The sequence below is a fragment of the Mobula birostris genome, chromosome 11 (assembly GCF_030028105.1).
Source record: "Mobula birostris isolate sMobBir1 chromosome 11, sMobBir1.hap1, whole genome shotgun sequence".
Lineage (NCBI taxonomy): Eukaryota > Metazoa > Chordata > Chondrichthyes > Myliobatiformes > Myliobatidae > Mobula > Mobula birostris.
Window position 1 is genome coordinate 16,343,458 of NC_092380.1, and position 24,982 is coordinate 16,368,439.

At 42.5% G+C, this 24,982-nt stretch overlaps 1 protein-coding gene across 1 annotated transcript in view; it reads right to left on the reverse strand.

Annotated features, from left to right (window-relative positions):
• LOC140205391 (guanylyl cyclase C-like) overlaps positions 1–24,982 on the reverse strand; it is an 87,783-nt gene that overhangs the window by 16,584 nt on the left and 46,217 nt on the right. Inside the window, exons 12-21 of the mRNA XM_072272983.1 lie at positions 22,346–22,451; positions 17,552–17,614; positions 15,243–15,314; positions 12,461–12,565; positions 11,790–11,876; positions 9,205–9,337; positions 8,560–8,697; positions 6,874–6,962; positions 6,404–6,495; positions 3,882–4,040 (exon numbers count right to left, since the gene is read on the reverse strand). Coding sequence (XP_072129084.1) covers positions 3,882–4,040; positions 6,404–6,495; positions 6,874–6,962; positions 8,560–8,697; positions 9,205–9,337; positions 11,790–11,876; positions 12,461–12,565; positions 15,243–15,314; positions 17,552–17,614; positions 22,346–22,451 — 1,044 coding nt within the window. The remainder of the gene's footprint in view (positions 1–3,881; positions 4,041–6,403; positions 6,496–6,873; positions 6,963–8,559; positions 8,698–9,204; positions 9,338–11,789; positions 11,877–12,460; positions 12,566–15,242; positions 15,315–17,551; positions 17,615–22,345; positions 22,452–24,982) is intronic.

Consider the following 24,982-nt stretch of genomic DNA (forward strand, 5'->3'; position numbering starts at 1 on the left):
TTTTTTTAATGGGTCCTATTGGGTTTCTTTGTTTTGTAAGGAGACGAACCTCAAGGTTGTATATAGTATACATATTTAGATTATAAATGTACTTTGAACTTTAAACACCCTGAGGAATCAATGCATTTTTTAACAGTGTCACTGAATCTTAAGATAGGATCCTCGCATCGTGACGGAAGTTGCTGCAATCTCTGGACCATGAACATTTTGGGGTTACATCGGGAATTGGGATTGCTGCATTCCTGATTCACAGAAGGGCCAGGGCTACCTCAGCTACCCACAAGAATATTGCTCTTCAAGCGCTACCTTTCAATATCCCACAACTGGTGCATCGTGGCAATCTACCTTGCTGAAAATGCAGAACCTTTGGAAATTAGATAGGAATATTTTCAGAGAGACAGATGGTAACAGGCCCTTCTGCCCCAACAAGTCCGCGCCGCCCAATTACACCCATGTGGCCAATTAACCTACTAACCCACATATCTTTGGAACGTGGGAGGAAACTGGAGCACCAGAGGAAACCCACATGGACATGGGGAGAGTGCACAAACTCCCTACAGACAGCGGTGGAACTGAACGTGGATCACTGGCACCATAGTATCGTAATGCTAACCATTATGCCACTGTGCTGCTGCTACTTTACCAATTCAAATTTCATCCCCACTTACACTCTAACCAGCATCCCGCATCAACCAAACTATCAAAACCCTTTGTTCAGGCCAAACAGGAAACAATTGAGTCCGATCCACATCCCAGTTGTCAGCGCGAGTCTACAAGGACAAGGTTTCCAGTAATTGGCAGCCAAATTGGAAAATATTTGTGTCCCACAAGAAAAATTTAAGAACTTGACAGTATTGTAACTAATCTGGAAAAAAAAAGCAGGTAAAAGTTAACACAATATAGTTGAATTGATATTGAGACCCGTTGGATTCAACAGGGCTCCTGAAAGGAGAAAACCTGTTGACTTTACCTGGTCTACCCATCTCACATTACATAGTACACACTATCCTGATGAAAAGTCATCAAACTGAAAAAATGAACTGCTGACCTATGCTGGCCTCAACTCCTCTACGCCACTTCCAAATAATCCTTAATTTCTTGGTATTTTAAGTATTTATCTTTCTGCACCTTAAATATTACTTGAGAGATTTCCTGGAAACTTGAGAAGTCTCCACGCACCTCAGCAGTAAAGGAACAGTCCCTTATTGCACTGATGGAAATATCTGAACATTCACCCTGTCAAACACCCTCAAGATCTTAAGCTGATTTCCAGAGCCACCTGGACTGACATGCATAGAACACAGAACAGTACAGCACAGTACAGGCCCTTCGGCCTACAATGTTGTGCCGACCCTCAAACCCTGCCTCCCATATAAGCCCCCAAATTAAATTCCTCCATATACCTGTCCAGTAGTCTCTTAAACTTCACTAGTGTATCTGCCTCCACCACTGACTCAGGCAGTGCATTCCACGCACCAACCACTCTCTGAGTAAAAAACCTTCCTCTAATATCCCCCTTGAACTTCCCACCCCTCACCTTAAAGCCATGTCCTCTTGTATTGAGCAGTGGTGCCCTGGGGAAGAGGAACTGGCTATCCACTCTATCTATTCCTCTTATTATCTTGTACACCTCTATCATGTCTCCTCTCATCCTCCTTCTCTCCAAAGAGTAAAGCCCTAGCTCCCTTAATCTCTGATCATAATGCATACTCTCTAAACCAGGCAGTATCCTGGTAAATCTCCTCTGTACCCTTTCCAATGCTTCCACATCCTTCCTATAGTGAGGCAACCAGAACTGGACACAGTACTCCAAGTGTGGCCTAACCAGAGTTTTATAGAGCTGCATCATTACATCGTGACTCTTAAACTCTGTCCCTCGCCTTATGAAAGCTAACACCCCATAAGCTTTCTTAACTACCCTATCCACCTGTGAGGCAACTTTCAGGGATCTGTGGGCATGTACCCCCAGATCCCTCTGCTCCTGCACACTACCAAGTATCCTGCCATCTACTTTGTACTCTGCCTTGGAGTTTGTCCTTCCAAAGTGTACCACCTCACACTTCTCTGGGTTGAACTCCATCTGCCACTTCTCAGCCCACTTCTGCATCCTATCAATGTCTCTCTGCAATCTTTGACAATCCTCTACACTATCTACAACACCACCAACCTTTGTGGCATCTGCAAACTTGCCAACCCACCCTTCTACCTCCACATCCAGGTCGTTAATAAAAATCACGAAAAGTAGAGGTCTCAGAACAGATCCTTGTGGGACACCACTAGTCACAATCCTCCAATCTGAATGTACTCCCTCCAGCACGACCCTCTGCCTTCCGCAGACAAGCCAATTCTGAATCCAATTGGCCAAACTTCCCTGGATCCCATGCCTTCTGACTTTCTGAATAAGCCTACCGTGTGGAACCTTGTCAAATGCCTTACTAAAATCCATACAGATCACATCCACTGCACTACCTTCATCTACATGCCTAGACACCTCCTCAAAGACCTCTATCAGGCTTGTTAGACACGATCTGCCCTTCACAAAGCCATGCTGACTGACAATTGAACCAATGACTAATTTCACTAGGTTTACTGCAGCAAGTTGTAGAAATTTGGAAAACACTGCCTGAAATATTCGATAATAATTCTCAAAAGAAAACAAAATCACATTAGTACGGAGAATCACATTGTGTGCACAGTGCTGGAAAGGATCACAAGGCCCAGTCAGTCTATACTATATAAGGGCAGCACAGTAGCGTTAGAAGGTTGGGTGACAAGGGCAGCATAACCCTTCACAGGTTCGATTCCCGCCACTGCCTGTAAGGAGTTTGTGCAAACACGAGGAAATCTGCAGATGCTGGAATTTCAAGCAACACACATCAAAGTTGCTGGTGAACGCAGCAGGCCAGGCAGCATCTCTAGGAAAAGGTACAGTCAACATTTCGGGCCGAGACCCTTCGTCAGGACTAACTGAAAGAAGATCTAGTAAGAGATTTGAAAGTGGGAGAGGGGGAGGTCCAAAATGATAGGAGAAGACAGGAGGGGGAGGAATGGAGCCAAGAGCTGGACAGTTGATTGGCAAAAGGGATACGAGAGGATCATGGAACGGGAGGCCTAGGGAGAAAGAAAGGGGGAGAGGGAAGCCCAGAGGATGGGCAAGGGGTATAGTGAGAGGGACAGAGAGAGAAAAAGGAGAGAGAGAGAAAAAGAATATATATGTATGTGTGTGTATGTGTATATATAAAATAATAAATAAATAAATAAATAACAGACAGGGTATGAGGGGGAGGTGGGGCATTAACGGAAGTTAGAGAAGTCAATGTTCATGCTATCAGGTTGGAGGCTACCCAGACGGAATATAAGGTGTTGTTCCTCCAACTTGTGGCCAGGTGAGTTTCCTCCTGGTGTCTGGGTTCCTCCCACAGTCCAAAGACGTATCAGTTGGTTGGATAATCGGCTGTGGTAAATTGTCCCATGACTAGGCTAGGGTTAAATTGTGGGCTGCTCAACGGCATGGCTCGAAAGGCCGGGAAGGCCTATTCTGCGCTGTATCTCAATAAATAAATACCAATTTACGTTTGCTTTGAGATGAGATCCTTCCTCATCTAACCCCACCAGTATGTTCCTTCTCCCTCACATGCTTACTTAATTTCCCCTTAAATTCATCATTACTATTTGCACCAGCAACTCCAAATGGTGGCCGTTTCCACTATCTGGGTAAGCAACCGGCACAGCAAGAACCTTCAGTAAAACAATTTAATCATAAGCGAGATGCAGTCACAGAAACCTGTACACAGAATGGCCGACTACCCACTGGAAGGGCAGGCAGGCAGCCATCCGAGAAATGACATCAGAAACAAAGGAGATAGATAAATCTGGCTCACTTGGGTAGCAGCATATAGTTCAGTTGATCTGCCCTGTCGCGTTCAGCTTTGTACAGGACTGTTCTCTCTTCCACCAGGTGCTCCAGGTTCTTTGAGTACATCTGCAGCCGGCGGATCAGCGTGTCCATGTAGCTCTTGTTGCTCTCACTGTGGAACGTGCTGCAAAGGAGTCAACAGAAACCTAACTACAGCTTCCTTTACTCTAGTTTCCATGTCACTCTGTGCACCACGTCTTTCTAGCTAATTCTCCGTGGAGTTAAAACTAGCAAATTGTCAACCAGCTTTGTTTCACACACCAGGACTTATAAGGCATGGAATAGGTTAAGGTTTCCTTTGGCTCATATGCAGGATCAGGATAGATCTTAAGGCAGACTTGTGCAGGGCACGGGGAAAATGAATACCAAGTAAGGGGTTGGGTCTCAACTTGCCACTGTATGATAGAAGTCAGCTTCAGTATAACTCTTTACCAAAGCATTGCTTTCCATCCGGGTTAAAAATTTTGGTGAAGGGTAGAGGTGGTCCATTTTACATGGAAATGTAGAATGCCATATTAGCAACCCAAGAGATGCCTGGTGAAAGTCATTCAATTGAAGATATGTAGATGCTGAGAGGACATTTCAGCTCATTGGTGAGCCTAGCATTTGGGGCACCTTTTCAGAAAGAGGTGTCATCCATATGAGAATATGAGATAGAGAGGAGAAATAATTTCTTCTCTGGGAGGATCCTATGCAATACTGTACCCTGGAGACCCAAGAGGGCAAAGTCAATAAATCCACTTAAGGATGAAATCAATGTATTTTTGGTTTAGGAATGGTTAAAGGTGATGGGATCAGGCAGGAAAATGGGACTAAGACCAAGATGTTATTGAATGATGGAGCAAAGGCTTTATGACCAACCTCTGCTTCTACGTATTGCGTTCTTGAGTTCAGTGGATGACCAACGAGGAGGCACTGTGGGTCTACGGGCAGCATTCTCACCTCTGAGCCAGGAAGTTACATCTTTCCAATCAGTCTCCAGAAACTTCCACATTATCTGGGCTGATACACCTAGTGTAGTGCCGGAAATTGACTGGTTCTAGCTGGATTTGGTTAATCACGAATGAGATGTCGAACTGAGAAACTGAATCTCCTCTCAAGGGGCAAAGTAGAACAGTAACTCGGCCAGGAATGGATTTCCAAAGCTTATAACCAAGACAGTTGAAGAGACGACTGCTAAAGTTGGAGCAAATACAATTGGTTTGCACAGGAAGAGCTCAGAGATCTCAGGGCAGCAGAGCCGGGGGAGATAACCAAAGCAAAGGAGCAAAAACACAGAGCAATTTGAATACAAGTATTATCCAGTAAGGGCTGGTTCAGTACTGAGGCAGGGAAGGAATATTCAAACATGAAGCTGTGAGGAAAATAAGCAAGGATTCGATTATGCCTACACGTTCAAGGGCTTAAGATGGAAAATGCAGTTGTAGGTATGCCAATACTGCCCATGAATGGTGTAGTTCTCAATTTGGTTTTGGCAAGAGGAGTTTAGAAAGAGCCTGAGAAAAGATGGTAGATAGAAACTAGAGAAAGATGAAATTTCAGGACTTTGGTTGGAAGAATCCTCAGGGAATTTTGTCGTGAAATTTGTTAACCTAGCAGCAGTAGTTTAATGCAATACATAATATAGAAAAAATACTAATAACAAAAGGAAAATAAGTAAATCTATTTACAGTATACATATATTGAATAGATTAAAATCGTACAAAAAATTGAAATAATGTATATTAAAAAAGTGAGGTAGTGTTCGCGGGTTCAAAGTCCATTCAGGAATCGGATAGCAGAGGGGAAAAAGCTGTTCCTGAATCACTGAGTGTGTGCGTTCAGGCTTCTGTACCTCCTACCTGATGGTAACAGTGAGAAAAGGGCATGCCCTGGGTGCTGGAGGTCCTTAATAATGGATGCTTAATGGGCTAGTGAAAGAGAGGGAAACAGCAGAGACGGCTGGATAGATTGTATCACTCTAAATAAATCTTTGAGTTCCTTCCACATTATTGGGATGATGCAAGATAGAGTTAGAGGAGAGATTTTTTTTGGCAGAGAAGATCAGCGATCACCTTCTGATCCTGGAGGATTTGGTGAACGACTTTGGCAGAGAAAAGAACCCCTTGTCTGGTCAAACTGAACCTGATAGTAAACTACTGTAAAGTTAAGAGTCCCACACTTTTCTTAAAGGAGCTAAGTGTCAGAGCAGTCCAGCACAGCAGTCAATGACATGGAAGATGTAAGGGAGACACTTAAGCAGTTTGGCACCTAAAGAAACATTGAGAGAATGCACACCAAAAGCTAGTCAATTGGAAATCCTGAAGCACCATTGTTAGTGAGATGGAGGAGACTTTGGGACTTCTGTTCCAGGAACAGTTGAGAGGGGTGGGGGGAGGAATATTTACAGGTGTGAGTTTGTATGTGTGTGACTCTGAGATACATTGCCTTCTCCTAGGTGCAGATACTGTATGCTCAAGTACAAACTTTACCCTTGCTTCCACTAACCTGAATATCTTGGCCAGTGTGGCCTCAATTTTCTTGAAGTCTGGTCTCTTTTCCGGATCTTCCTCCCAGCAGTTCTTGATCAGCCCGTAGACCTAGAACATGAAAAGTCATGAAATATGAGATCCTGGCATAATTTACATATTATTATTTAACTATTTATGGTTTTATTACTATTTATTATTTATGGTGCAACTGCAACGAAAACCAATTTCCCCCGGGATCAATAAAGTATGACTATGACTATCTGGACTCACCAGGACTCGGGGTTAATACAATCAGGGACTGAGATACGTGGGGTTAATCAGACTTGACCACAGAGGGACGCTGGATTAATTAAGTCCAAACCAACAGGTCAAGTTCCAACTACATTAAGGTGTAGGAAAGATTCCAGCTGAACTCCAAGAGACAGGAGGTTAATCAGATGTGGGCACCTGAACCCATTGGGACCTAAGCTTTATCAAACCTTTTACCTCTAGTTCCCTGTCTGTGGCTGTCTCCAAAGGAAGACTGGGTCGTAGTAGTGGAGATTCATTTGCCATCATCACCCTCTTCAATTTCTCTGGACCAACAGTAAAAATAAACAAACCATTAGGAATATTGGGAAGACCAAGATTAGATTAGATTATGAGGACACTCAGTCCTCGTTTATTGTCATTTAGAAATACATGCATTAAAAAATGATACAACGTTCCTCCAGAATGATATCACAAGAAAACACAGGACAAACCAAGACTAAAACTGATAAAACCACATAATTATAACATAAAGTTACAACAGTGCAAAGCAATACCATAATTTGATAAAGAGCAGACCATGGGCACGGTAAAAAAAAGTCTCAAAGTCCCAATAGCCTCAACATCTCACGCAGGCAGCAGAAGGGAGAAACTCATATTCTGAGAATCCTTTTCCCAAAGGTTTTGTGATTCTTGTGTTTGAGGGATGAGAAGGGATTTGATTTCAGGGATTCTCTTTTGTTAACTAATTTAGCACCAACAGTGAGAGCATAAATACATATGAGGGTTTGCCAGTGATAACTAACAAATTCATGACAGAAATTTAAATCTATCCACCTTTTAGAAGTATGTGGTAAATAGACTCATAGAAACCTAAATGCACACTGCTGCCCTGATTAGATACAGGAGTTTATGCAGATCCTAAAACTTTCTCACTTGGAAACTCATCCTTAGTCAGCAGCCTGTTGCACCTTATTCTGAAATATACTCCATCAAAGCTAATGAATATTTAGTACTAAGTTTGCATTTGTCTCTTCCTCTCCCTGTTAGTCCTGCCTCTCTCCTACCTTCTCTTCCCTTAACCTTCTCAGATTCTGCCCCTTGTTATCATTCCAAATCCTTCTCTATCTTGCCCCTATCTTACTTTGCCTAATCCTTCCCTTTCCATTTTACTCTGTCTCTCCTTTTTAATACAATCTCTTTCTCCAATGTCCCCTCCATCCCCTGTCCTACCAACAAAGAACACAGGAACAATTTAATTTCTTGCACATGGATATGCTGTGACCAAACTCCACGCCCTCTACGTGCATAGAGTTAATAAAATTTGTCATCCTCAGATTTTAAAATCAACAATTTATCTAGTGACTTACCTAGCAACAGTTGCTGTTTTTGACCCCCCTCTCCTTTTCATTTCATCTGAATATTCTCATAAAATCACTCCTCAACATAAAAATTCCAGGGAATATCATGTCACTGAGTGGTTAAGCCTGAACTATCAATCCAGAGATACAAGTTCAAACCCCACTGGACCAGCTTTGGAATTTAAATTCAGTTAATAATGCTAACATCCCTCCTCATCATCTTTCACACTGGTTTTACATTCAGTACTGATGGACAGTCCCAACCAGAAACATCAGCTGAGCCCTTTCATCCACAGTTGCTGATCGACTCGCTGAGTTCCTCCTGCATCTTTTATCGAGCTCCAGATTACTGCATCTGCAGTCTCTTCTTGTAGCAACCACTGTCATTAAAAATCCATTTGGTTCAGTCATGCCTTTCAGGGAAGAAAATCTCTCCTAGCAACAGGCTGACGAGTGACAAGCAACAGAAAGTTGCCGTCAACGAGAATTTATTCACCACCACCGCTTGATCAATCTTTAAAAGCATAGCCTTATACTTATTTACATTTATGACATTAATTACCTTCAGGATTGCTTATTGCTTCAGAATGGAAGGTATCCTTTCGGTAGATGATCTCCTGACCTATGATTCCATAACTGTACACGTCACCTTTCTGAGATATTCCCTCCCTTCGCAGGTGCTCTGGCGCCGTCCACAGACCTAGCATCGGAGATTCGAGGGGAAAAAATGACATTGATGAACAAATTCTGCACCTTGCACAAACAAGCGAAAGTTTCTGAAGGAAACACTTCTACAAACACTTTCACAAGCTCAGGATATCATAAAATACTTAACAGCCAGTAAGATACTCTTGCTATTACTCAAACATAGAAAGCACAGCAGCAAATAAGGTCTTAAAAGTAGCAATAGTATACTGACAAACATTTTTTTGTGATGATGTTTGAAGAATAAACATTGGCCAGAGTACTGGAGAGGATTTCCTTGCTCTTCTAGAAAGTGCCACCAATGGATCTTCTATGTTCAACAGGATGTGCCAGGCTTTTGATACCCATTGCATTCCCCAGCTTTAGAAACTATCTTGGCCACAGGTTATCATTCAACCTCTCCATTACTCTGCTCCCTGCAGTCTCTCCTCTGCCCGCCAAAATCCCAATCACAGAAAGGAAAGACCCCGTAATTTCAATTCTTAAAATTTTCAAAGCCCACCTTTCTGTGGCATAACAATGGTGTTACACCCAAAGTCGGTAATTTTCACCACCATCCGACTGTCCACCACACAATTTGTGGATTTCAAATTTCCATGCATTTCTACATGGCTTGAATGTAGATATGACATACCCTGAAAAATAAAAATCTAATATATTAATTCCTAATTAAATAATAAACCTAGCATGAAACATCCATATAAACAAGAAGTAATACAGTGTAGGCTTTTGTAGCAGAACCAGAAGATTGTATGTAACTTGGTAGAGGATACATGATATTGTATCATGTATGTTAGTTCTATCAGTCAACTAGTTTTACATTTCATTCTTTTTTGATCAGCTGGGTGACGAGATGGAGTTATTTTTCTACCCAAGGATGTGTAAGGCACTCCTTCATTTCACTAGCCTGCAGGTCACCCTTGGATAAGGTATAGCACCTGCCTACACCCCTGATCGGGGTCACTTGAAGTCATGGGAGCAGGTGGTGAATAGTCATATGAGCAGCTGGCCTTACGAGCAAATCACAAGTCCTGGTTATGCGACCACTGATGCTAGGCAGACAATCTCTGAAGAGTATTGATAATGGATGGGGTCACCCATCTTGTAAAGACACTGCCCAGAAGAAGACAATGGCAAACCACCTCTGTAGAAAAATTTGCCAAGAACAATCATGGAAAGACCATGATTGCCCACATCATACGACATGGCACATAACGTACATTTAATTGTTTGCCTCATAATGTCTGGGTGGCAACTCTGGGGGTGTTTGGAGGGCCAACAAGGAGGAGACTTTCCTCTATATCTAATGTATGTTAAGCCTACCTTGGGAAATTTTCATGGGGAATTGTTAGGGAACTTTAATCTATTTTGTCTAGCCTGTTCTGAACCTGCTCTTGGAATAGTTAATAGGACAGTTTAGTGGGAGCTATACTCTATATCTAATCTATGCTGCCATTCCATGTAATCTGTCATAAGATGATGCAGAGGAAGTTTTACTCTGGATCCAGTCTTCACTATATCTGCTCTGGTAGTGTTTGACGTTGACACTAGGTGACCAAAATGGTAGTTATATCCAGTTCATGGTTATAACACATATTATCCCAATGAGCAAAAATTAACACTTCTGTCCCAGGATACTGACGGACTTTTACCACTGTACCATTGAGAGCATTCTCACCAACTGTATCTCAGTGTGGTATAGCAATTGTCCCATATCGGACCGCAAAGCACTCCAGCGTGTGGTGAAAACTGCCCAGCGGATTATCGGCACCCAATTGCCCACCATTAAGAATATCTACCATAAACGCTGCCTGGGCAGGGTGAAAAGCATTATCAAGGATGCATCTCACCCTAAGCATGGACTTTTTACTCTCCTCCCATCCGGTAGGTGCTACAGGAGCCTCCGCTCCCGCACCAGCAGGCACAGGAAGAGCTTCTTCCCTGAGGCTCTGACCCTGCTGAACCTCACATCACAGTGCTAAGCAGTATTACACCCATATTGTACTGTCTCAGTACTTTTATATTTGTGTGCTGTAAATAACACTATTCTTTGCATTTCTGGTTAGATGCTAACTGCATTTCATTGGCTTTGTATCTGTACTCGGTACAGTGTTGGGCACGTGGCCAAGTAGTTAAGGCGTTCGTCTAGTGATCTGAAGGTCGCTAGTTCGAGCCTCAGCTGTGGCAGCGTGTTTGTGTCCTTGAGCAAGGCACTTAACCACACATCGCTCTAGTGTCTGTGCGATGAGTGGTGCCCCACACAGACTTCCAATCTGCGCCTTGTAAGGTATGAAAATGCCCGACGCAGGCCTCTCATGGTCTGAGTCGACGTTCCCTCCCCCTCCCCTCGGTACAATAACAATAAAGTTGAATCTAATCTAATTTTGTGCAAGTCCAGAAATCTGGAGCTCCAACCACTCATTGATATAGTTACTGTACCAGCTGACCTTTCATTTCCTAATAAAAGTTATTTCCTTGATTTTTTAAAAAGGGAATCCACTATAAATACTAAGTCACTCCAAGGCAATGTGTGGTCTTTGTGTACTTACTCATAAGCCAGAATAGTGTTTAAACACAATTAGTTCTTTATTCACCTCATGCGTGCAAGCACCATGCACTCATGCACATGCAAGCAAGCAAGTGTATGCAGACAGTGAGCAGGAAGAAAAAGGTTGGCTGATTCTTGTTTGCAATTATACATATCAGAATCATGTTTAATATCACCGGCATAGTCGTGAAATTTGTTAACTTTGCAGCAGCAGTACAATATAATACATGATAATAGAGAAAAAACTGTGAATTACACAGTTTAATAGTTAAACTAAATAAGTAGTGCAAAAATAGTAATGAGGTAGTGTTCATGGGTTCAAGTCCATTCAGAAAACAGTTGGGAGAGGGGAAGAAGCTGTTCCTGAATCATTGAACTATTAAACAGCAGAAATATTTTAATTACAAATTGTGTCTAATCCAGTTGATGTTGCTGCTTTTGCTGTAAAGGTTTGAAATGGTTAATCATTTGAATCATTTTCAATTTTGTACTGAGTTAGGTCCTAAAGCAGCTTTTCATATTCAAGCAGTTGTGCTCACCTTTGCAATGTCGTACATGACTGATACCTTGAACTCCAAATCCATAAAAGTGCCATCGGGATATGATATTGTATCATTCAAAACATCCTGACAGAGACAACAGAGAGAATTAGAGCTGCACAATCAACAGAAGTTAATAACCATTGTGGAGACCTGTTCATTATCAATCTTTGAGATTGTGCAGTGGGTTGAATTTGTTCCCCTCAAATGGAAAAGACAAACAAAACAAAGAGAGTCTGATGCTGAAATCAGCCTCAGCAAACCCAGTCAGCTGATGTTTTCAAGCTTCTTTTAGGTTACATTCTGGCCTTAAATTAATCATTTTTTAAAAAATTAACAGGCAATCTTAATTGTCTTGATTTAATCTATTTATTCTTCCCCCCCACCTTTGCCCTTATTTAAAATAACCACCAGAATCCAGAGTGTTCTGGAGATGAACACGTCTGCACCGGGAGCTACTTAATGCTACACACAAAGTATATTGCAAGAAAATAGGACTGGTCATCTCCTGCACAATGTGCAGTGGCATATAATCGCCCCAACTAACTCAAATTTCAACCAAGGAACGAGTCTGCTTAGTTCCTTCTGAGTTCCTGGATATCTAACATTACAATTCACTCAGCTCCAGCTATTTGCTGTTCAAAAGCTGAAGGAAAACGTGGCTGACTTACCCTCAATGACCCTCGCTCGCAGTACTCAATCACCTTGAATATCTCCATGTCAATCTTCACCGTTCCATAGAATTTGATTAAATTGTAGTAATCGATTTGAAGCAACTGAAACAAGAATTTTCACTGAAGATTTTCGAACAATTTGCTTAGTAAACTTATGGTCAGTGTGAAATAGCACTGAAGAGGTCATTTATATCATTATGCTTTTTCAACTATTACTCATTTATTCCTTCTCTAAACTGTTTTTGGTCACAGACCTATATTTTATTTCCTTTTAATACCTAAAACTATAAGGGACGCAGGCTCAGTTGACATTTTTAAACACCAGCTCAAAAATTATTTATTTAATTTTACTTTTAACTAACATCATTTTGTCTTTCATTTTTATGTTTGGATTTGATCCGATTGTAAAACATCCCAAACTACATCATCTGTATGAAAAGTGCTCTGTAAATAAGTTATTTTTATTATTATTCAAAAGCTTAAGTGGCCCATGGCCAAGTGGTTAAGGTGTCAATCTAGTGATCTGAAGGTCGCTAGTTCGAGCCTCAGCTGAGGCAACGTGTTGTGTCCTTCAGCAAGGCACTTAACCATACATTGCTCTGCGACGACACCGGTGCCAAGCTGTATTGGCCCTAGTGCCCTTCCCTTGGACAACATCAGTGATGTGGAGAGGGGAGACTTGCAGCACGGGCAACTGCTGGTCTTCCATACAACCTTGCCCAGGCCTGCACCCTGGAAACCTTCCAAAGCGCAAATCCATGGTCTCACGAGACTAATGGATGCCAAAAAAAAAAGCTTAGGAAATATTCCTTATGTCCTGGCTAATATTTATTCCTCAAACAATGTCAGAAGAAAAAGTTTTTCTTTCTCATTACCTAGGTTCTTTTTTTGTTAGTTCCTACTCTGAACTAATTGGCTGTTATATTTCCTTTATTCTGCTTGGGCAAAACCTTTGGATTTTGAGGATGGCAGAATATTTCCTTATAATAGCAATTACAGTGCTAATAGTGGAAAGAGTGAGCAATTTCAAATTCCTGGGGGTCAATATCTCTGAAGATCTTTCCTGGATCCAGCATTTCAATGCAACTACAAAGAAGACAAGACAAGCACTGTGTGTGTTGCTTGGATTTCCAGTGTTACGTACCCCGTAACTGGGTTGCCAAACCAGCAGAAATGGAACGCTCGTTGGAGTCTGGATTACTAGGAACTAATAAAGTTTTATTAAGACACAAGTAATACAGTACTCTATTCGTAAGGATATCAATGTAACAGGTTAGCAATGATAATACACACATATACACAGAAATAGGGTAATAGGAATCAACCAAGCTGTATCGCAGTCTAGGGGTAAAATGATCAGTCTTAAGTGAAGCAGAGTTCAGTTCAGTTTAGTGCAGTTCGCAGTAATCGCTGTTGTTGTACTGTTGGGGTGGGGGGGGAAGAGGGAGGGGGAGAGAGAGAGGGAGGGGTGGGAGAGAGGAGAGAGAGAGGAGAGAGAGGGGAGAGAGAGAGAGAGAGAGAGAGAGAGAGAAAGAGAAAATTTGGTTCAGGCAGACCTTTTATGTCTTCTCACCCCTGCCGACTATGACACTTCTGTTCCGGATACGATCGTTCTTCCGCGGTGAACCCAGCACCCAGGCAAGGGCGGACACACACCCCAGGTTCCCACCGATCGTATCTTTACACCCTGTGAGGCTCTGGTCGGTTCCCGCGAACCAGACCTCCAAACTCCCACCACTTGTGGGGGTACACTGCTCTTTCCAGGATCTCGTGGTCTCGTGGTGTGTCGCGTGCCTTAGCAAACCTGTTCTTTTTATCCCCCTGCTGGGGTATCACCTGTCCATCAAACTTCAAACAGTTCAGGTTCAAAGCAACCAGTCTGTCAATATTCTAAATTGTGTTTCTTTTCCGTTAATCCCTCTCTTCTCTCTTATTAGCATTTTGAATGTTTCTCCATTGTCTTTCTTATCTCTCTCATTAGCATCAATCGTCCGATAACTTTGCTTGGCGTCACACCAGCATCTGCAAATTTTCTCTTGTTTGTGACTATATTTCATTAGGAGTTTGAGAAGATTTGGTACGTCTCCAAAAAACTCTCGAAAATGTCTACAAATGTGGAGAACATTTTAACTGGCTGCATCACCGTTTGGTATGGGGTGGGGTGGGCCACTGCACAGGATCATATTAATCTGCAGAGAGATGTAAACCTAGTCAGCTCCATCATGGAACACGAGCCTCTGTAGTATCCAGGACATCTTCAAGGAGCAAAGCCTTAAAAAGGTTTAAAAAGCCTTAAAAAGGCGGTGTCCATCATTAAGAACCCCCATCAGCCAGGTCATGTCTTGTTCTCATTGCTACCATCAGGAAGGAGGTACAGGAGCCTGAAGGCACATGCTCAGTGATTCAGGAATAGCTTCTTCCCCTCTGCCAGCCAATTTCTAAATGGATATTGAACCCATGAACACTACCTCACTACTTACTTTAGAACTTTCTATTTTTCACTACTTACTTAACTACACACACATACGCATAATGTAGTTCAGTTTTTCCCTTTGTTTTTATGCAGTACAAGGTCAACAAATCTCACAGCATATGCTGGTGATATTAAACCTGATTTTGATTACATTGAGGAATCATTGCTGGGGAATATTTTGCTGTTCCTGAGGCTGTGAAGAGCACTGTACAAATCCAAGTCTCACCTTATTTTCCCCTTTAGATTATTTGTTACAAATATCACCCACAGTATTCAGAGATGGTGCTGAGTGTTGACCAGACTTACCTTGTTGAGTTCAATCTTTTGTTTCACCGTGAAGTTGCCATCTTTGTGTTTGAGCTCTTTCAAAATAACTATCTGGATAAGAGGAATAAAGGTCGCAGATCAGCATGACGTTCAAGTCTGTGAGTTACGTTTTATTTGACAGTCACAACCTGAAAGTGGCCAGGCACATGGTTGTAGCAGCAGATGAATACCTAGATATTGGACAGCAGTCAATGACGTTAATCTCATTCGTGCTATATGGCTTGCTCTTGTTGGCTTGCAGTTACAACAGATTGAATTTACTTAACATCTCTAATGGAATTAAGGCTTTAATTTTTCAATTTTAATTGAAAAAAAAATCAGAAAAAATATTCCCAAAAGTCATCTTGAGAAAATTGTTTATCCACCCCTTAAAACCAAGTGCTGACAAAGCTAATTGTACAATATTTCCTCTTTGCTTTCAAAGCTCACATTCTGAATACTGACGTTGTCATTTGTCCTTGGCTTCAGCTAGTCAGGGAATGGTGAAAAATACTGGAAATGTGAAACTGTGTGCAGGAATGGAGCAAGAAACAAAAGTTATATACGATGAAGTGGAAGTACTTGTGAGGTCTGAGGGATTTTGCTTCAAAGACAGAGTCCCCCAGCAAAAATTGTTTGCAAAGTTCAACCAAGCAGCCAATGATTCAGCAAATTTTATTTAATTATTTACTTATTGAGATACAGTGCAAAAAAGGCCCTTCCAGCTCTTCCAGCCGAACTGCCCAACGATCCTCGATTTAACCCAAGCCTAATCACAGGACAATTTACAATGACCAATTAACTTACCAACCAGCTTGTCTTTGGACTGTGGGAAGAAACCAGAGCACCCAAAAGAAAATGAAAAAATGAAAACCAGCAAAACATTGTGACACGTAGATGATAGGAATATGTTGAAGAGAAGGGTTAGATTGACCTTAGAGTATGTAAAATGTTGGCACAATGTTGTAGGCTGAAGGGCCGTGCTGTGCTGTAGTGTTCTATTAATGATGAATTCTATAACTGCCTGAAAACCAGCAATGTTAAGATCAGCCATTATCTCACTTCCAAGCAGGGTGGCAGGGATCCTATGTGTGTAGGGTTGGCAACTGTCCAGTATTAGCCGGGACATCCCGTATGTTGGGCTGAATTGGTTTGTCCCATACGGGACAACCCTTGTCCCATATATCCCCCACTAAGGTAGAGCATTCCTATGAAACCTTTCGTGCTGAAATGGCGTGAAGCGAAGCAGCAATTACCATTAATTTATATGGGGAAAAATTTTTGAGCGTTCCCAGACCCAAAAAACAACCTACCAAATCATAGCAATAACACATAAAACCTAAAATAACACTGACATTTAGCAAAAGCAGGAATAATATGATAAATACACAGCCTAAATAAAGTAGAAATAATGTATGTACAGTGTAGTTTCACTTAACAGAATCGGGAAGATTAAGCCAAAACCGATCTGTAGAAAAAAAAATCTGCATGTACACGCATGCGCAAGCCATGTATGCAAACGTCATGTATGCGCACATCACGCATGCGCACACAGGTGCCCGCGCAAGGCTTCATGGTCATGGTAGTCTTTCTCGGGGTAAACAGAAGTGTCCCGTATTTGACTGCTACTTTTGTCCCTTATCTGGGAGTGAGAAAGTTGGCGACCCTACATGTGTGCATTCCTCTAAATCAGGGGTTCCCAGGCTTTGTTATGTCATGGACCCTTACCATTAACTAAGAGGTCCATGGACCCCAGGTTGGGCACCCCTGCTCTTAATCAAGGGAAAGAGAATTTCTAATCACTCAAAGCTTCACCAGGTAGCTTGTCTGACCAATGCACAGACTGAGTTATTGCTGTTATTTCAGGATGCAAAAAAAATTGAAAGAGACCAAAGTTGATCTATTTTATTGATTGAAGCCTTTTCATAACCAAAGTTGCCAAAAACTATAGGAACAAAAGGCATGCCCACGATTTAAATCAGAATTTTTTTTTTTAAATGAAGAATTTGTGCCCTCAGCACAACAAAATAATCCAATGCATGACACAGGAGCATAATGAAACTCAGGCCATATTGGAAAACTCAAAACTTGGTCAGAAAGCTAGGTTTTCAACAGAGGAGAAGAGAGGTTTAGTCATGGAATTTTACTCATTAAAGCCTCGGCAACCACAGAAATCGCTGCCGGCGGTGTAGCTATTAAGAGCTAGATTAGTAACTGAAATGCAGGATTCCCAGAGCTGTGTTAAGACAAGAGTATATTACAGATATAGGGAGGGGTGTAGCCATAGAGGAATTTGAAAGATTCAATACCTTTTTGTCATATTTTGCTCTCAAGATTGGCAAAAAGTTATCTTTTCTCTTGTCTTCTTCAATCTAGGAATAAAAGACAAAACAAATTGGAACTGGAATTGGGTGTGCATTATCGCCCAATATACAATGAAAAGCTTATCTTGTATGCTGTTTATATGGTTCAATTCATTACACAATGCATTAAGGTAGAACAAGATAAAATAATAATGCAGAATAAAGTGTAACAGCTTTGGAGAAAGTGCAGTGCTGGTAAACATTAAGGAAAAAGATCATAATAAGGTAGATTGGAAGATCAAGGGTCCAATTAAATCATACTAGGGAACCTGTCTTAGGAGGAAGGTGTCCTCTAATTTTTTTTTTTACAGCTGCACAGACCAACTATTGCTCTGAGCAGGAAATTATTACATGGCCTGAAAACTGCACAACACTTTAATAAAACATTATATAAAAGGAAGTTCCATTTGTACGGCAATGAAGGCTATGAGCGTGGGAGCATTTCAGTTACTGTGAGGCTGTGCACCTGCGCAGCTTAGAGGGAACAGGGCTTATGAGAAAGGGTACGAACTGACCTTGAACTTGGTGGTACGAGCTTTCAGGCTTTTGTATCTTCTGCCCAATGGAAGAGACAATGTCCGGGGTAGGTAGGCACTTTGATTGTGCTGGCTGCTGTACCGAGAAGTATAGACAGAGTCTATCAAGGGAAGGCCACTTCCCGTGATCTGTGGAGCTGTGTCCACAACTCTCTGTAGTTTCTAATGAGCATGTGCAGGGCAGTTGCCATACCATGCTAATACGCATCTGGATAGAACGTTGACGGGACATGCCAAATTTCTTTAGCCTCCTGAGGAAGTGGCAGCATTGGTGAGCTTTCTCGACTGTAGCCTCTATGTGTTCGGGCCAGGACAGGTTATTGGTGATGAACCTGAAGCTCTCAACCCTCTCAACCCAGACCATTGATAGAGACAGGAGCATGTATGCTGCCATCCTTCCTGAAGTTGACGCACAGCTCCTTTATTTTGCTGATATTAAGAGAAAGACCTTGTCACAACACTATGTTACTGAGCTCTCTATCTCTTCCTGTATTCCACAGATTGTCTGTAATGGAGCCAGCCTGTGTTTCATTAGCACAGGTATGACAGCAGTTGCCTTATCCCCAGTACTGAGGACCTCTAGGGCACAATTTATCATTTAAGAAAATCGAACACCATTTTATTTTTTCCAAGTTTGCAAGTGGCGAAGACTAAGCAACCGTACTCCAATGTTCAATCACTGCTGATCATAAAAGTACGTATTCTGGCAAAGGCTTATTTGCTGCTCAAAAAAAGTCTTGGAATCATGCAGCATAGAAAAGGGCCATTCAGCCCAATGTGTCTGTGCCTGCTTTTGAAAAAGCTACCCATTGGTCCTGCTTTCTTGATTGTTCCTCTTACTGTTTCCCCAACAAGGATTTTAAAGTTGGTACATTCTTTCTCACATTGCATTCCACATTTTAACAATTCCCTGTATAAAACATATGTCCTATTTTTGTTAATTACTACAAACAATGGTTCCTAAGGTTGTCACAGCCGGGGGTGGTAGTGGGGATAAGCTCCCATTACCTATAAAGTGCTCCAAATGGCGTGCGTCACTAACAGTCTCTGATAACCAAGCCTTCAGGTGTGGCTTAGCTACTAGGCACAGCAGAACTGTTTTAACCGACAACAGAAGGGGCAAAGGCGGACCACTGGCATCTCAAAACCAGTTGCTTTGGGCAGGTGCCTCCCGTCAGCCTTGGACGGCAGAAGGAAAACTCTGATTTTAAACCTCCACTGCCTTGCGGCTATACCCACCCATAGGGTGGGCTTCGGGAGTAAACCCCGAGGAAGAAATCCAGAGCCGGGGTCCCTAAGGCAGTTTGATGTTGTTTGCAAGTTCACTCCAGTAACCTCTGTGACGACACTAGTGCCAAGCTGTATCGGCACTTGCCCTTCCCTTGGACTACATCAGTGACGTGGAAAGGGGGAACCCACTGCATGGGCAACAGCCGGTTCTTCAAGTCTTCCCACCCAGGCTTGCACCCTGGAGAGGGCACAGTCCACCAGAGGCGCAAACCCATGAGCCCCAGGGATTGATGGCTGCCTACTACTACTACAAACAATATACCATTTAGTGATCAGTCCCCCGCCAATCAATACAAACAGCTTTTTTCATTGACTTTATAAAAACAGTCACGTGTCATGGAATGGGATAGATGAGGGAACAACAAAGACTATTCTTGGTGTGTTTCACACTTAACAAACTTATAACAGTTTTTACAATATCCAGTGGTTCAGGTAGGTTACTCCTTCATCTTTGAGCCAAAGGGCATGAGATCAGGGCCCCATAAAGGACCGTGATCACAAAATCCAGGCTGTCAGTTCAATGAGAAGCACCCTTGTAGGGCGGCACGGTGGCGTAGTGGTTAGCACAGCGCTTTACAGCACCGGTGGCTCGGGTTCAATTCCCGCTGCTGCCTGTAAGGAGCTTGTACGCTCTTCCTGTGACTGCATGGGTTTCCTCCGGGTGCTCTGGTTTCCTCTCACAGTCCAAAGACCTACTGGTAGGTAGGTTAATTGGTCCTTGTAAATGGTCCCGTAATTAGGCCAGGGCTAAAACGGGGGTTGATGGGTGATGCGGCTTGAAGGGCCAGAATGGTCTACCCTGCACTGCGTATCAATAAATAGATGGATCGATAAACAAACAAATAAAGAAAGAAATAGAGATTCTGTTTTTCAAAGGATATATTAACTCAAAGCCACGTTGCTTCTCTCTTCTCTATATCATAATACCATAAAATATAGGAACAGATTTAGACCATTCAGCCCATCGAGCCTGCTGCACCATTTCATCATGGCTGATCCATGATATCAAAGGTCCCATGGCAGGGGAATAGCAGTTGAGTTCTCTGTTTGGGCTGCAGTTGGCCCATAATTTCATCCATCCATCTTATCACTGCTCGTGAGACTTTGCTGTGCACAAATCAGCTGATGCGCTTCTCAACCTCACACGACACATCGATTGGTTTTAAAGCCTTGGGGGTGTCATGGTGGTAGGGCTAGGAGGGCTGCTGTCTCACAGCCTCAGTGACCATAGTCCAACCCTGGCATTCCTCAGGGGATCCAGTTCTCTCCTGTGTCCCAAAATATATGCTGATTTGTAGGTCAACTTGCCATAGCAAGTGGCCCCTTCTGCTTTGGGGGCGGGTGGTACAATTGTTAAGGACGTTGGGAAGACAGGTGGTAGGAAAAATTGGATTGCTCTGGGAGCAAGCACAGTTTAGGTGAACTAAATGCTCCATTTCTACATAAATGAATGTCTTTTCTTCTTTTGACCAACTTACATATGGAGTAGCGGGGTTGAGATATGTCTGCAAAACACCTGCAAAGTGTCTCGGCCTGAAACGTTGACTGTACTCTTTTCCAACAATGCTGCCTGCTGAGTTCCTCCAGCATTTTGTGTGTGTTACTCTGGATTTCCAGCATCTACAGATCTTCTCTGGTTTGTGGTCAGACACTCCTTCCCTCTGCTGGCCTGCAGGCCACCTTCGGGTAAGGTCACAAAGACACTCCTTCCCTCCGCAGGTCACCTTTGGGCAAGGCATAGCAGCTGCTTGGCTCCCAGATCAGGGTCACATGAAGGCATGGGAGCAGGTGGCAGATGATCATATGAATAGCTGGTGCAGATCACGTCCTGGTTATTCAACCACTGACGCCAGGCAGACAATCTCTGAAGAGTATCGCCAATGGCTGGGGTCACCTGTCTTGTAAAGACACTGCCCAGAAGAGGGCAATGGCAAACCACTTCTGTCGAAAATTTACCAAGAACAATCATGGTCATCAGACCATGATCACCTACATCATACAACACGGCACATAATGACTGAGTGACATATAACATGGTATCATGAAACTGTCAAATTTGTTCCTAATGTTGAATGAGGGTACATAGGTCAGGGTTGGGATATGTACTTCTTGTTGGTGAGGAGTGGGAGTTAGACCAGCATGCGACTAATAAAGCTCACCCCTTGTTCACATCTCTCCCCAACAACACGGACAGTGTTAGTAATCTGGCAGAAATCCATGGCACCATCTAAAGAGTGGTAAGGTCAACAAAAACTTTATCCATGGCATTTTGTCATGACATCATGAACAGAGCCCTCACAAACACAAGAAAGTCTGCAGATGCTGGAAATCCAAAGCAACACACACAGAACGCTGGAGGTACTCAGCAGGTCAGGCAGCATCCATGGAAAAGAGTGAACAGTTGATGTCTCGGGCCGAGACCCTTCTTCAGGACTTATAAATGTCAGTATCAGCAAATCACACGGTCACTGGGGCGACTCAACAGTTTAGGAAAGATTTATAAGGTTTTCATCCTTCTTACTGCAATAAAGATTTTTTTTAAACAATCCACTATTATAAGCACATTGCTTTCTCCCCCACTTGCAAGAAATTGTTAGTGCTGTTTAGGGACAGTTCTTTCTCCTCTCAGTTCTCATTGAGACTACACCCAAATTGCCAATCACCCTGTGTAAGCCTAGATACTAGCTACCTCACCCTGAGCAATGACTAATCCTCAATACCACCTTCACACGTCTAAGTACTCGGCAGGGGGGGGGGGTCCACTGCTCAAAAATTGAAGAAGAGGTTCTTGATTCCATTTCTCCCCCTTTCTAGCCCAGATTGAGACAGGATTACCCAGTAGAGATCAGGGATTTTACATCGAGTGAAGTTTACCAGCCTTGGTTTCTGCATATTAGCTTGCGTGTAAGGTTACCTTTAGGTTGATGCAGCTGTGCTCGGCTACTTCCAGTGGTATAATCCGATCACTAGGAATGTGCGCCCACTTCCTCAGACGCATTTTCCGTTCCATTCTGTATTTCCTGTTGGCAAGATGTTTTGGTGAATTTGATGGTTAGTGTGCGGTAGTAACGAAACACCATAACTGAGAGAACTGGAGGAAATAGTCAGGGAGGCCAACGAAACATGCAGGCTGAACCCAGGGATCAGGCTAGATGCTGGGAAGAGCAAGATCCCATAATGGTTGAATCGGTGTGAGAAGCTAAACAGATAATTTACATACCGTCATATTGATTGCATAGCATGGATTCAGGTTCAAATTAATTTATTTATCACACACACACTGAAACCTCCAGTGAAGTGCTTAACAGCTAACACAGCCTAAAGAAGTCCTGCCTCACAAGCATCGCCAAATATTCTGGCACCAACACAGCAGGTCCACAATATTCGGCAGAACAACAAAGACACAGCAAGCAACAAAATAACAAGAGGAGAACAAGCCTCTTTCCTTCGAACACACACGGACAGTCCTCTCGGTGTTCCAGGTCTCCAGTCTCCATGCTTCGGCCGTTAGGATTTGACGTCAGACTAAAGGATATCCATCAGTAAATTACAAACCCCATTTCCAGAAAAGTTGGGATATTTTCCAAAATGCAATAAAAACAAAAATCTGTGATAAGTTAATTCATGTGAACCTTTATTTAACTGACAAAAGTACAAAGAAAAGATTTTCAATAGTTTTACTGACCAACTTAATTGTATTTTGTAAATATACATAAATTTAGAATTTGATGGCTGCAACACACTCAACAAAGGTTGGGACAGAGTTAAAATAAGATTGAAAAGTGCGCAGAATATTCAAGTAGCACTGGTTTGGAAGACTCCACATTAAGCAGGCTAATTGGTAGCAGGTGAGGTATCGTGACTGGGTATAAAAGTAACGTTCATCAAAGGCTCCGTCTTTGCAAGCAAGGATGGGTCGTGGCTCACCCCTTTGTGCCAAAATTTGTGAGAGAATTGTTAGTCAGTTCAAAAGGAACGTTTCTCAACGCAAGATTGTAGAGAATTTAGGTTTTTCAACATCTACAGTACATAATATTGTGAAAAGATTCAGAGAATTCGGAGACATCTCAGTGCGTAAAGGGCAAGGTCAGAAACCACTGTTGAACGCACGTGATCTTCGAGCCCTCAGGCGGCACTGCCTAAGAAACCATCATGCTACTGTGACAATTATAGCCAACTGGGCTCGGGAGTACTTTGGAAAACCATTGTCACTCAACACAGTCCGTCGCTGCATCCAGAAATGCAACTTGAAACTGTATTACACAAGGAGGAAGCCATACATCAACTCTATGCAGAAACGCCGGCGAGTTCTCTGGGCCTGAACTCATCTCAGATGGACCGAAAGACTGTAGAACCGTGTGCTGTGGTCAGATGAGTCCACATTTCAGCTAGTTTTCGGAAAAAACGGGCGTTGAGTTCTCCGTGCCAAAGATGAAAACGACCATCCAGATCGTTATCAGTGAAAGGTGCAAAAGCCAGCATCTGTGATGGTATGGGGGTGCATCAGTGCCCACAGCATGGGTGAGTTGCATGTATGTGAAGGTACCATTGACTCTGAGGCATATATTAGGATTTTAGAGAGACATATGTTGCCATCAAGGCGACGTCTCTTCCCAGGACGTCCATGCTTATTTCAGCAGGACAATGCCAGACCACTTTCTGCACGGGCTACAACAGCGTGGCTTTGTAGACACAGAGTGCATGTGCTTGACTGGCCTGCTGCCAGTCCAGATCTATCTCCTAATGAAAATGTATGGTGCATCATGAAGAGGAGAATCAGACAACGGAGACCACAGACTGTTGAGCAGCTGAACTCTTATATCAAGCAAGAATGGACAAAATTTCCAATTGCAAATCTACTACAATTAGTATCCTCAGTTCCAAAATGATTAAAAAGTGTTATTAAAAGGAAAGGTGATGTAACACAATGGTAAACATGCCTCTGTCCCAACTTTTGTTGAGTGTGTTGCAGCCATCAAATTCTAAATTTGTGTATGTTTACAAAATACAATTAAGTTGGTCAGTAAAACTATTGAAAATCTTTTCTGTACTTTTGTCAGTTAAATAAAGGTTCACGTGAATTAACATATCACAGATTTTTGTTTTTATTGCATTTTGGAAAATATCCCAACTTTTCTGGAAATGGGGTTTGTATTTAGATTATTTATCCCTCTTCAAAAGAATGGGAGCAGAGGATTTAATGTACTAATTGAAACAGGCAAGTAGAGGGATATAACTCATAGTTTTAACAGAAAGCAAAGCTTCAGAACCTGGACAACATCTAGTTGTTATACTGAAGACTTGAGAATTAGCTGTGCCTCTAGCTAACGGTGCAACTACAACACAGGGATCCAGCTGACTGTGTAAAAAATTGTCTGTTTCATTAAAAAAAATCAGAACACAACCAATCCAGCTAATTACTGCTTAATCAGTCTACACTCGAAAATTAGCAAAATGATAGAAGGTGTCATTGACAGTGCTATTAAATAGTACTTACTCTTCAATAACCTGACCTTCATTGCCCCTTTTCAACTTTGCTGAGAAAGCTTAG